The sequence below is a fragment of the Drosophila hydei genome, unplaced genomic scaffold, assembly GCF_003285905.1.
Source record: "Drosophila hydei strain 15085-1641.00,03,60 unplaced genomic scaffold, DhydRS2 tig00008114-arrow-pilon, whole genome shotgun sequence".
NCBI lineage: Eukaryota > Metazoa > Arthropoda > Insecta > Diptera > Drosophilidae > Drosophila > Drosophila hydei.
Window position 1 is genome coordinate 2,242,433 of NW_022045827.1, and position 13,920 is coordinate 2,256,352.

The 13,920-nt window shown below is 39.6% G+C and overlaps 1 protein-coding gene across 1 annotated transcript in view; it reads right to left on the bottom strand.

The window, feature by feature from the left end:
• Nucleotides 1-338: 338 nt before the first annotated feature.
• LOC111599065 (protein Star) overlaps nucleotides 339-13,920 on the bottom strand; it is a 31,659-nt gene continuing 18,077 nt past the window's right edge. Inside the window, exons 2-5 of the mRNA XM_030224386.1 lie at nucleotides 11,923-13,097; nucleotides 1,060-1,550; nucleotides 835-999; nucleotides 339-767 (exon numbers count right to left, since the gene is read on the bottom strand). Coding sequence (XP_030080246.1) covers nucleotides 534-767; nucleotides 835-999; nucleotides 1,060-1,550; nucleotides 11,923-12,910 — 1,878 coding nt within the window. The 5' untranslated portion in view covers nucleotides 12,911-13,097 and the 3' untranslated portion in view covers nucleotides 339-533. The remainder of the gene's footprint in view (nucleotides 768-834; nucleotides 1,000-1,059; nucleotides 1,551-11,922; nucleotides 13,098-13,920) is intronic.

Sequence of the window (13,920 nt, forward strand, 5' to 3'; positions counted from 1 at the left end):
TATATATGTATATAACTATATATAGAGTATATGGTAGCATAGCTTATAGCAAAAATCATAATACCTTAGCTAGAGCTAGTTTTTCTTTTTCTTAAACGTTTTCCTTTTTTTTTGCATAATATAGCATTATAAACATAATTAATGCTTGCAGAAAAAAAACTATATAATATTAAACAATTTCGACACAAAAAATTAAAGAAATTAGAAAGAGAAAAAAAAACAAAAATCAATTACTTTTTTGTTATTGTTATCAAAGACAAAGAGAAACTAAACATACAGTATGCATATATATAGAGGTATATATATCATAATGGTTATACAGTATGGGTTGTATATAATATTTAACATGTATGCAGATAGATATATATATCGAGTGTATATATAATAATTATCATTATAACATAAACGTTTCTTGAGTTTATCGAAAGTATTTGTTTAATGCGCTGCTCTAAAATTTTGTTCGCTTTTTTATTCATTTATATTTAGTGCTTAATTCGTTGTTGCTGCTGCTGTTGTTGCTGCGCTTGCTGTTGTTATTGTTGTGGCGTTTTGAGCAGCAGTATATCCTTTTTGCGCGTACGACTGGCGCTGGCATTGAGTCGCTGATAGAAATAGTTGCGTCCAATTTTGCGCTGCAATTTATAAAATTTGCCCGCTAGGAACTTTGTTATGCTCTGCACATAATCACGCACATCCTCATGATCCTCCAGCAAATGTATCGAAATAATATCGATTCTGATTTTATCAAAAGGCAACGTCTGCAAGATCTACAATTGGAGAGTGAGGAGACTTATTAAAATCTATTTTTATGGGGTATTCATGTGGTTAACTTACCTCTAGCTCATGGCCCTGCACGCCAAGGCTGAGCAGATCGTATTCGGTGCGCTCACATGCCAGCATGATTGTGTAGAGCGGAAAGCACTTAACACGCGAGTTGAACCACGATGTCTCCTCGTCGTGCAAGCTATTTATGCGCACATCCTCATTGTGTATGGTTATCTGTGAAATGTATACATTAGTAAGTTACATTGATATAAGGCCATATGTGGTTGTGCTTACCTCTTTGGGATAGGTATTGGGCGAGACACAGGCATGCACCACCTGCATACGTTGCCTTTGCGCATTCTGTTTGAGCAACGCGAAATACCAGCGCGGCTCTGGCTCCACCAGCACGCCCATCCAGTTGAGCTGTTCGCTCAGCCAGGGCGCCGTTATGAGATGAGCCAGCGGCCCGCTTAGCGACTGGATGACTGCACCATTCAGCTTGCCGCCGACCAAGTCGGATACGTAATGCGCCAGCTGATCGGAGACGCTATTGCCGCCGCCGCCGCCGCCGTTGCTGCTGCTGTTGCCCGTGCCGGCGGGCGGTACAGCAGCGCTGGCTGCTGGCGCCTTCCCAGAGCTGGAGACGGCAGCGCTTTTGGCCATAGACATATACTTGCGCATATGGATCTGGCGCAGGAATGCAATGAGTGCGGGATCATCTTGTGATACGCTGTTCAGCTCGTAATCGCGCGACATATTCAGACGAAATTGCTGATGCCGAATTTCTGTTAAATGAGAAGATAAAGAAGAGAAGAGTAAGTAAGGCGTTCACTAGAAGTTAGGCGTATTACTAGGCGGAGTTTTGCATCTGAGTCACGGTTTCCCATGGGTTCTTCAATATATCTAATATTTCATCTGAAAGCTAGGATTACAAGACAGGTTTAACCCAAAACGTGAACCGGTTCGGTTTATAGAACCTGCTTAGCAGCTTTGATTATTTGCATTGTTTAGTTGCTCTTCTAAGTAATTAGATTTAATTAAAAGTTGTTGCACCACTGGACGCTGCAGCAGCACCACAGCGCCTTGAGTGCGATGGCGTGCGCCGCATCCACTTCGATACGCTCTGTTGCCAATTGCAGCGCATTGACCAGATTTGCATTGACCAAATTGAGCACGCGCGCGAGGGAGACTGACGAGGAACGTCTTGGCAATTGAAACACTGGACAGCAGTCGATTCAAGAATGTAATATTCATTCTTGTAATTGTTGCTCTTAGAATTTAAATAAGTAATATGCTGAGTATGCTTGAAACTTGTTTTATAGTTCGGCGTATTAAGATGTTTCATGACCAGGTGTTCCAACAGGAAATTATGGTTAGAAACGTTTCTGTCTTAACTTATAACAGCATCAATTCAATTTATTATAATGAGCATATAAAAAAGCTAACCTGAAAGGAAAAGATATGAATTATGCCCAATTTGTTTCATTTTCAAGCATTCCAGCTATATCAGCTATGTCTTCTACAAGAAGAACTAACCCATATCGAACTATAAATATGTTTCATAGCTCAATCATTTTGAAAGTTTTCCTCAGAATTTGACCTTTTCATAAATTGCGAAAAATATATTGTAAATTAGAAAAAACTGCATTAGGAAATCCGTTTTTTTTGCTAATGAGATGCCCTGACTATTTGGCATTAGTTTTTGGCCAAAATGTATGAGTCGAAGGTTAGATGGTGTTGCCAAAAGCGGCATAAAAAACGAACAAACGTCAAGAACTTTGGCAACGACCTCACCTGACTCGCAAGAGCCTTGAAACTATGCCGCAGCAGCGCTCGCTGGGGACCGGCCGGTAGGCACATAAAATATAATGAGCGCACGGCCTTTGATATTTGGCTCGTGAGCCCATTTCCCTGCCCTTTTAGTGCACATATACATATGCATATATATCTATATATACATCATATGTAGGTTTATATGGAAAAACAAGCCCAACGATTTGTTGTAGTTTAAGTTTTAGTTTCATTCGCGGTTCACTTCACGTATTTCATTTGCTTTTCACACTTTCCTTGTGCCAATTTACACTTTTTGTTTCGTTTTACCTGACCATAGCGAATAGTAGAAAATAAAATATAAAAAAAGAAGAAAAAAACAGCACAAAGTGCTCGTAAAAACCAATAGAAATTATAATATAAAATGTACTTCGTAATTGTGGCAAGTTGTTTGGCTTGGAGAACTGGCTGAAGGGGTTATGCATAGCTCGAGAGCCATGGACAGGTTGGCAACAAAGCCAAAGAGGCGTGTCGTGACAGATTGTCGTGAATTGTAGTGACGTTAGGTACAATTTGGCATGAAACGTAAATGCCATTTAGCCTAATGAAAGCGTAAGCTGTAAATTAAAGGGCGTATTTTAATAGCACTTTCTGATTCAATTACCAAGACAATTTGTCTTAGTCATAGAATAAATTGCAATTTCAATTGAGGTTAGGTACGAAATGGGATTGGAACAAAACATGTAATTGATAGGAATAACTTATATTACTTATATACATAGCTTAATGAATCCTTCTAAGTTGTAAATTAGTCTTATTTCTATTAAGGGTTAGGTACAAACTGAAATGGAACACAGCTGAGTTAATATTATTGAGGCTTTTATACTATTCTATATATTATATAAAATGCTTCAACTAATAATATATATTTAATATTTCTTCTGTTAAATAATAGAAAAAATTTGTGGAATACCGGAATGGAACACTTTTTATTGTTTACTATATCATTTTTGTAATTCAAGTGTTTATTCAAAAATAATTATGACTGACCATTGGTATTTATTGTAGCATTATTTGACTTCTATTGATTTTTAAACCCATTAAGTCTATTTTATGGCTGTTTATAATGGTAATCGATAAATCAAACACACACATTTGGTGCCGTTTTTTGCGCCCAGCTATAGTTTAGCCTTCTACTGTAGTTAGTCAGCTTTTGGGGCGCCCGTTCGCTCGAAGATCGACCCAGTTAGATTAGGCACGGTTCAGCGCGTTAAGGCCAATAAATCAGCGCTGTGCGCGTTATATATTAGCTGTTGGCACTAGACAACATAGCAGCAAAACTATTTAACAACAACAATTGCCTCTTATCGACAACACACACACACACACAACGAAACGACATGGAAACGAGCCATTTGGAATGGTAGCTAAACAAGCAATTACACGTCAAATGAGACCCGGACTTCAAAGCGGAGTTGTAGAAATCAATAATAAAAGTGGCAATAGAAATGAATTATACAACAAAAGCCAAAAAAAAAAATACTGAATAGAGGGAAACGGAGCTCTAAGCAGTGCCACACGCTATCCAGGGCATATATAAATATTACACAACAAGGGTAACATTGCCCCCTTTGGCCAAGAGAAAGGGAGAGAGCGCAGGAGAGAGGAAAAAGTTTCAGCTTTCCCTCACTTTTATTGCTGTTTGAATATTCTTTATTAAAGAACTTTAAGCGCGCTAGTAATTGAAAATGCATAAAAGTTGTTGTGTCTCCGTGTGTGTGTGTGTGTGTGGCTTTTGTTGAGTTATTGAATAGGGCGTGGTTGCACAACTTTTCTGCGACTCAGCTACCCTTGGCTAAAGTCCTGGCCCATCGCCCGAGGGCCAGACATCACTCTCAAGCCTCCGTCGAGCTTGACGTCTTTAAGTCGGCCGCCGTCGCTTAACCGCAATTAAACTGTTCGTTCGAATTATTTTTTGGGCCTTGCCCAGTCATTTGTCTTGCCACCCTGACGGTGGCCCATTGTACGCACCGTCAATGCCCTTCCCCTTCCCCTTCAGCTTCTCCTTCCCTTGCCCTTCCCCCCTTGCAAATTAGAAATGTCAGCGATTTTGACACCGAAATTGCTGCGCCTGCGGCCAGATTCCACTTTTTTCGCCTTTTTTCCACTCTTCCTTTATAATTGTTCCATTGAGGATTACCATATGCTCGCTTTTAATGGTTTTCAGGCGCAGCTGTCGCTGTTCCATTTCAATTTTTTTTCGTTAACAAACTGCGGTTAGCCCCAGCAGGCTTAATGACAGCTAAGCTGATGTTAATCGTTGCTAAGTGCATTTTTCTCTGTTTCATTCTATTTTAATTTGTGTAACTTTAGCTTTTCACTTTGGTTATTCAGCGAACTTGAACTCTGCTGCTGGTAATAGAATTAGTTCTGCTGGAATACATACTAGTTACTTTAGTTGTTGTAATGTTTCATTCCATTATGTTCCATTCTGGTTTTTTTTTTGCTTAAGCCAACACATCTAGTTTAAGTGTCTGCCATGTTTGTTGCAAATGCTGTGTAAGCAGCCTTGCAGCTGCCAATGTTCCATTCCATTTTGTTCTTAACTTATCATATTGCACATTCTTAGATCATATCGCATATGCTGCGGGTAGACACATTTATAAACCTTTCCACTTAACCACTAATCGCCCAATTGCCGTTGAGCTCATGAAATGCGATCTCCCGTTCCTAATAATAAACTCTGTCTATCATATATCACATTTCTACCACTAATAGTGGGCATAAATTTTCTTTTCTCTCTCTGTCTGTGTATTTTATATTCATATATATATATATATATATGAAATTTATGGAACTGCGCTGCTCTTGTCTCATAAACTTGGCGCACTTTCCTTTCAAATTACGGCCAGCAGCGGCGTTAATTAGTCCAAGTTTTCACTTGAGCGTTTCATTGCCGTCGCGTTACGTTTTCGATTCGGAGACAACAGCAGGTGCAGACGGGGGATTGGCCACCAAATTACTAAATTGTCGCCGTTTTGGCCAAAAACAAAATAATATTGTTGTTGGCCATTTTATGAGCGCCCAGCGCCAGCGACTGTTTCATATATATGCATTATAATAAACTTTATGGCCATTTTGTGACAGAAAAGTTTATTTTTTGTTTTTTTTTTTTATGTATATATTTTGGCGAAATTAACATAAAGCGGGAGGTTGGCATAGACAATGTTGGGAATTGGAATTGGAAATGCCTTTAATGGTTCAACAATAGCTAAAAATTTGCCCAAAAACTTAACATTTCGACTTTATTGCAGCAGTAAAATGCATAAAAAGAGCAGAGGAAATAGCTTCGGCAATTAAACTGTTATAGGTTTGTTTCATTTCCAGACATACCGAACCATGCCAAAATACCAGTAGTGAAATACAATATAAATGGAATTTGATATTTTTATATATTTATTGGCTAGCAAGTCAGAGATAATTCGTAAAAGGTGCTTAAGAAACGTTTAACTCAATTGAATTGTGTGTTTCATTGAAAATTATACCTAACCTCAACAAAATTTAACTGCAGATTTGAATTTGAAATTTCAATTGGAAAACAATTTAATTTTGTTACAATCAGAAAGGTCTAGAGAACAATAAAATTTGCATTATAGCTGCGTGACTTGCAGTCTTATCGCATGGCAATTGCCGCAATTGATTGCCCACTTTCATAAGACAAGGCACAGCCGAGAGGAGTTAGCGAGAGACAGGAAGGGAGAGAGAGAGAGAGAGTGAACCTCACACGTTGAAGACGCCACCGCCGACAAGAAATTGCGCAATTGCTCAAGTGAAACGCGCGCGGGGGTTGCAAAAACCTGAAACCCAAATGCGGGTGGCTCTAAGCCACGTTCCACAATAAGACGGCGGCGCAACCACTGAACCACTGCTAGGCGAGCGCATGCTGTGATAATGCTCTTTGAGCTTTGCTTTTCACATTGAGCACTCGCTGCGCTTCGCTCGTGGGGGAGTCGTCTCCGATCTGTGATAGACGCCACAAGCGGGGGTGGTTAATGCAAACACACACACACACACACACACACACAGATATATGCACAAAATTATGAATCACTAGACGATACCACAGGACGGCAACGACATCCGGTGGGCGGGGCAGCAGAGCAAGGCAGGGGTCGAGTCGGCCGCATTATAGTAATACGTGTGGCAAAGACTGCTTAGAATGGCAGGCAGCAAACGCAACGGGGCGTCGAAATTGTCGTCGGTGCATGCAACTTGTCGCAGCGTGCTGCTGCTTAACGGGAATTAAGTCATTATAGTGTGCGCGAGTATGTGTGTATGTGTGTGTGTGTGTATTTTCCCTTGTAAATTTCAATTAAAGCTGCAATTTGCAAATTGCCTTGGCAGACGTGTGAAGCTAATGCCTGATTAACATGATTAACGCACTGTGATTCGATTAGATCGCCACGCCCACAGCGCTTGGCCTCCAAATTAAAATAAAATAAAATTATATATATATATCTAAGTGAAAAAAACAACCAAATGTGGTGGCAACGTTTCAAGATTTGGGCTAATGCGATTTATGCTCGTGCTGCTGCTCGCTGCATTTCTTTTCTGCTGCGGCAGGTGGGGCTAATGACATTTGCCAGACGTCAGACGAATGCAACCTGCAAAAAGGCAATGCCAAGAATCGTGCAGCTGGGCCACGCGATGTCAACAATGCTAAAATGTGGCAACGTTGGCGCCCCGCCCACCCGCAACGCCCATTTGAGAACGGGGGGCGTGACAGTAGCCAAAGTGTAGTTGCAACAAGGCAAAGGTGCGCCAGGGCAAGCGATAAGTAGGCTATGTGTAAGAGAAACAAAGAGAATGTGAGAAAGTTAGGAGAGAGTGAGGGGAGCTAGAGAGAGAGATGGGGAAAGGGGAAATAATGTTAGCATAGAGTGTAGCATGCAATATATATAAGCAAGTTCAATGAGTTATTATATTATAGGTAAAAACATAATTTAACTCAAGAAGTTTTGAAGATATTACGCTAAAATTTGGTATGCTCAAATTTCATTTCACATTTAATATAAATAACATTTTATGTACTAATGACACACGCCTCTCATATGAGCTCTGTCAAGCACTCAACACATTACAACACATTTAATGATTATTGCGAAGTAATTGGTAATGCCTGACTAATAGAACTCTTTGTGCTGCTTGCAATAAGTTCAAGCAAACAAAAAGATAAGAAATATTCAGATAAAACGCAACGGCAGCTTTTAAAAGGCAAGGTATATGTACAACTACACAGATAAGATTAGTTGAGAAATGCAAAATAGAATGGAAAGTTTTTCTTTGATTGAGCCACAGCGCACACTCATCATATATCATCATCATCAACGTTCGTCATTATTATAATTATCAACTAGATGGATCATGATCAAAGCTGAAACGTGACATTTACAACGAGCTCGGGGATTGTAAAAGAGGCCGAGGACGCGAGCTCAAAGAGAAATGTTGTTACAACAATAACAGCGTAGGCAAGCACAAAAAAAAAAAAAAAAATATAAAAAAAAGAATATATATAAAACTAGAAAAGCGAAAAGAAAGAAAAAAAAACGCCGATGCCTAGTCTGGAATTTGGTTCGTTCTGTAAAGTCATGGTCGAGGTTGATTTTTGGATCAGAAATGCTTAGGCTTTGAAGCCACCACAAGAATTTGTCACTTTAATAAGCGCATTTGGGTTCACATTCTTTGGCTACTTTTTCTTCTACTTCTGCTTCTCTTATTTTGAATGATTTGAAGTTTTCGTCTGTTCTTCTTTAGGCCAATCGGCAGCAGCAACCTTTGTGCCACACGGCGCAAACGTGTTCATTTTTATATGCGGCTTAGCGGCTTTCGGCTAATTTATGCACAGCATGCTCATATTTGTATTATTATGGGTTATGAATCCGACGTATGGCTCGTATAAACCTAATAGAGCCATCAATGGGCTATAAAACTAGAGCTGCCCGCCAAATACAAAATAAAAAAAATACAAAACATTCAGGCGACAACAGAGCTGTCAAGCTGTTCCACCAGCCAACTGGCAGCTGCCACGCCCAGCAGTCCCAACAGCCCCACAGTTACAGTTGTGGCCAAGCCCCGTCTAGTCGACGTGGCGGCAGAGTCGAAAAAAGCAAAAAAGAAAAAGAAATGCAATGAAAGAAAACTGAAACAGCAGCCAGCCCTAAAAAGTGGGTGGCTATCAGCTGACTGACTGAGTGATTGAGTGATTGAGTGATTGAGTGACTGATTGACTGATTGACTGACTGTCTGCCTGTCTGGCAGTCTGCTAGCTGCAATTTGGCAGCGACTTTATCGACTTTTAATTCGCTGCACAATTTGCATATATTTTAATTTTTATTTTAAGACAAAGGCGCGCTGCTGCGGAAGGAATCGATCCAAGCTAAAGGAAGCACACAACAACTACGAAAGCTGTTGACAACAACAACAACAACAGACGACAACGAGCTGCGAAAATTACTTGTGCTTGAACGGAATTCACAATGCACTTCATTGCCAGCGACGCACAGTGGCGCTAAATGCACAAAAAACTAATGAAAATATTTAGTAAGTTAAAAGAATGAAGATATTCTGATGCAACATTATAAATATAATATTTTTAAGTGAAAAATTAGACCATAATGATTTATGTCGAAATGTCTTGAATAGGGATAATTTAAATGTTATATATTGAACTATATATTGAACTAAAAACCCAAACTTATATAAAAATCTAATTCATCAAAAAAAGTAAATAATTTTATTATAATATGATACGGCATCAAAATGAAATGTTGATGGTCCTATATAAGCTAAGATATGATCCACAGTCGACGTATCTCGATGTTATCTTTTACGATGTTACAGCTTAAATTTTAAATAGTTTTTATATCTTATATAGAGCATTAAGTATAGTATAGTAGTCATTTCATAAGCTTAAATAAAGTATGTTTACTTAATACAAATAAAGTTCTTGTACAACTTCTTTGATGAGCTCAACAATTGGCACATATTGATCGATTTGCCACCGTCTTAAGCATACTTTGAGTCACTGTGCAATCAGGCTGAGGCTGCTTCACAGCTGCTCAGTAATACACACTCACAATGGACTGCCATTGATATATTTTGGGTCTCATTGAAGTAAAGGAGAAAGAGGCGCGTTTCTTTTCTTCTTCTTTTCGTAACCACTCGTAGTTCGCCCTTAGTCACTTTGGGGGTATGAGTCAGCGAATGGTGATCCATCAGGCACTACGAAATAGCCACTGGGGGTGGGCATACAGAGAACTCTCTTAATTCATATGCAAAAAGCCAAAAGAAACAAAACAAAAATGAAACCAATTTCGCTGCTTGTTCGCTTTCATTGAGAAAACGGCACAAATTAAGCAAATTTATTTTGCCCTGTACTAGAGACAAGACTATATAGCAACTTACTATATGTATATTCCGCATACGAATCGGCGGCGACGACGGCGACATCGACGCAATAAAAACAAAATATTTTAGCGAATTAAAAGAAAATTGCCTCATCCGACAGTTATGCAAGGCTGTCCGTCCGCCCGTCCATTCGTCTGCCTGTCTGGCTATATAATTTGGATAGATGTAACTATAAAGCTAGCAAATCAGCAAATAAATGACTCATGCTTAAATAAATCAACTAAACAAGGCTTTTTACTAACTAACTAACTATTATAGCTTCAGCGCGATGGTGGGTGTATCAATTAAGGCAAGGTTTCTCAATTTCTCAATTAAAGCTAGCGCATTTCCCTAGCTTGATCTGCGGATATATATTATGTGAGACTGACTAATTCTTGTTGGATGATCGTGTAGAAACAAGATTGCCTAATGCTTAGCAATTCAGTTTCCCTTAATCTTAGCTTGAAGTTTTCTTTTCTTCAGTTTTAGATCAATTCAATATACGTCAGGAAAGGATATCAGATTCAGTCTGAGAAGTAGTTCCTGAGATTGAAAAAAAGACTTTATATTTAAAGTTTTCTTCTCAAAGCGAAATTTTATGTTTTTTTAATCACTAGAGAGATGGGGCTTTCCGAATATGATAATTTGATTTCAGAATTTTAAGAAGTTGAACAAATATATTTCACAATTATTATCATTTCAACTGCATAAGAGTTTAGTCTTTAAAATGTATGTCTTAATATCTTTAATAATCACTTAATTTCCAAAATTCTTCAAAGATCTTTTTGACTAACTCTATGTTTTATCCATATAATTCCATTGCTCTAGGTTATTCTATCCTTTTATCTATATATTCCCATCACTCAGGTTAAACTATCTTTTATCAATATATCATATATGCTCAGAATATTATATAATATGCCTTAAAGGAGTATCTTAAGGTCTTGAGGTCTCGCACACTGCTCCACAGCACACACTTTTACTTTGCAACACCTGAGCCACACTTGGGGCTCCAATGCAGTCAGTTTGCTGACTGTAGCTGTTTCTGCTGTTTACTGTTCGCTGTTTGCTCTTTGAGCCATTCATCAAATGGCAAATTAGAAATTCTTTTGGCGTTGCAGCGGTGGCCTTTGTAGGCAGGCACGTGTCGCCGTGGATGACGTTATGACAGCAGCTGCGCCACGGCTGTTGCCAAGTGAGACCTCATCAGACAACTTTGTTTGTTGTTTGTTTCTGTATTTTATTTTATTTTTTTTTTTTGTTGACAGGAAGCGCCACTGCGCCAAGCCAAGAAATACAAAAAAAAGGCAGAGACCCACAAAAAAACCAAGAGAAAAAGATCTATGACAAAAGATGCGCTAAGCATAAACTAAGCAGGACAGCCAGGACAGTGAGGACTCGGGGCTAGTTAGAAGGATGCGTAAACTAATCTGAAAAGTGTGCCCAGGAAAGGACAGCAGACAGCCAAAGGCAAACACAGCCTACATCCGGTGGAAGCAAACCCAAGAGAGAAAAAACGAAGAAGAAAACTTAAATAAAAAAAACCTGAAATTTAAATGAAGAAAAAAGTGAGCAGATGAGACATATGCCGAAGATATCATATTTATATGAATATATATGACATGAATACGAAGCTAAAGAAAACGAAGATTAGATACCCTAACGGTAAGATAAAGATACTATATGAGATCAGTATATACTAAACTCTATCCACAACTCATATAAAAACTGAATTTGTTTTTGCTTGGCTCTGAGTTAAGACTTTTCTGTTGCATAAGGAATATAAAGAACTTTGTAAGAAGCTGCATTACATAACCTTCACTTCACTAAGATCCATTCTCATAGTTATACATTCCCATGGCAATCAACTCTGATTTGGTATACCTCTAAGGTAAGGGTATATGGTCCAATGACAACTTAGAAGTGTGTATTTTGTCTCACCTGTCGTGTCCATGTAAACAATTAACGTGGCAAAGACCAGCGCAAACGAGAGCAGGCACAGGGCAATGGGCAATAGCTGGCGATACGGTGACGGGCTGAAGCGCGGATCAAGTTTCTTGCTCTTGTACGAGGAGGAGCCGGTGGCGCCACAACCCGCTGCAGCAGCAGCGGCCGCAGCATGATGATGATGATGGTGATGATGATGCTGCTGGCGACTGTTGCTCGACTGTTGTTTTTGATGTGGCTGGTGGTGGTGTGTGGCTCCAATTGTTGCTGCTGCCGCCGCTGCCGCTGCAGCAGCTTTCGACTGCTTGTGGCAGCAATGCTGATGGCTGTGCTGCAATTGCAGCTGCAACGGCGCCGTTCGCGTGGGCGTCGACAGCGGCGATGAGACGGTGCTGGCCGATGGTGAGCTCAATACGCTGCTCAAATCGCTAATGGAACCAGTTGAAGCGGCACACGTGGAGGCGACTAATCCGACCCCGCCTCCTCCCCCTCTGTCAAGCTGTTTGTGCGGCATTTGTCGGCTGTGGCGCTTGTGGCGCAACTGCACATGATCCGTCTCATCGTAGCCAATGTCTTTGGTTGTTGTTGTTGCTGTTGTTTGCCTCACAATCTGCTCCTGGCCAAAGTTGACATCATCCACATCCTCACACTCGATGTCATCATCATCGTCCACAGCCGCCAAATTTGTTCGCGCTGGCTGCGTTTTGCGCGTGTGACACGAATCGCTGCCACTCGCTGTTGCTGTTGGAGCTGCTGCTGCTGCTGCTGCTGCTGCCGCTGCAGTTGTTGTTGCTGCTGCTTTGGCTGCCGCTGCTGCAGCTGCTAGTGCCGCACAGCTTCGGCTGAGTGTGTACTTTTTGGGCGTGGCCTTCCGCCTGCTGCTGTTGGCGCTGCCACTCGCTGTGGCGGCTGTGGAGCTGCTCGGCGCTGCCAGCTGCTCAGCGGCCAGCGCTGGATGCGCTGAGTACACTTGCTGTGACATAGTTAACACAATTCTCTGCTCCTCTATAGCTTGCACTATCTCACTCTCACTCTCTCTCTCTCTATCTCTCTGTCGCTCTCACTGCAAGTCACGCCTACTTCGAGTGTCCTGTTGTGACTGTTTAGCTCCTCTCCTGTTGGCTGCTGTAGCTAATGCCGCGTTTTCTGCATCCTGGCAACCGACACGACTGCAAAAAATAAAGAAAATGAGAATCCAATTAGTTTTGTGCGCTTGCCAAAAAGAGTTGAAGTTATATTTGAAAGCTTTGTTATGGTGACTTAAGAATACCCTATAATAGTTTAGATGAATGTAGACAAGCAGTAGATATTGAGGATAAAACAAATTTTAAATACATTTACAAGCGATTAAATTTCATTTAAAATTTTTTGTTTATTTAATCATTAATAATATTAAAAACTTAACATTAATAATTAGTAATATTTTTTATATTTATCATTTTTAATATATTATTATTTAATTTTTATCATGTTTTATTTTTTTATTACTTATTTATATAATATTTTGTATTTTTATTTTTTTATTTCTTTATTTTTAAATTAATTATTGTTGTTATTAATTATTAAATTGTATTTTCTAATTTTTTATTTATTACTTCTTTTCTTTATTTATTAAATAACTTTTTAATGATTTTTAAAGATCTATTAAATCGCACATACCCTACACTTACTAATGATGCTGGGCATATAAAAACTAATTTGGCAAAGTGCATTGAACTGAACTCAAAATTGAGCTGAGTCCCAGAGCCTGTACAGCATCCTTCGAACAAGCTGTGTGTGTGACTTGGTAATCTTTTGTTAGCTGTCTGCGCTGGGCTGCTGTCTGAACTCATTTGCTGTTTTATGAATAGGCAAAAATACATTCAACAAGAAGGAAAAAAAATAACACCAAGAAAAGAAAACGTACCCAAAATAAAAAAAAAAATTAAGGAAAAAACTCAACAAGAGCCCAAGAGCAAAAGTCGTCGCCGGCGACGGCCCAAAAGAAATTGA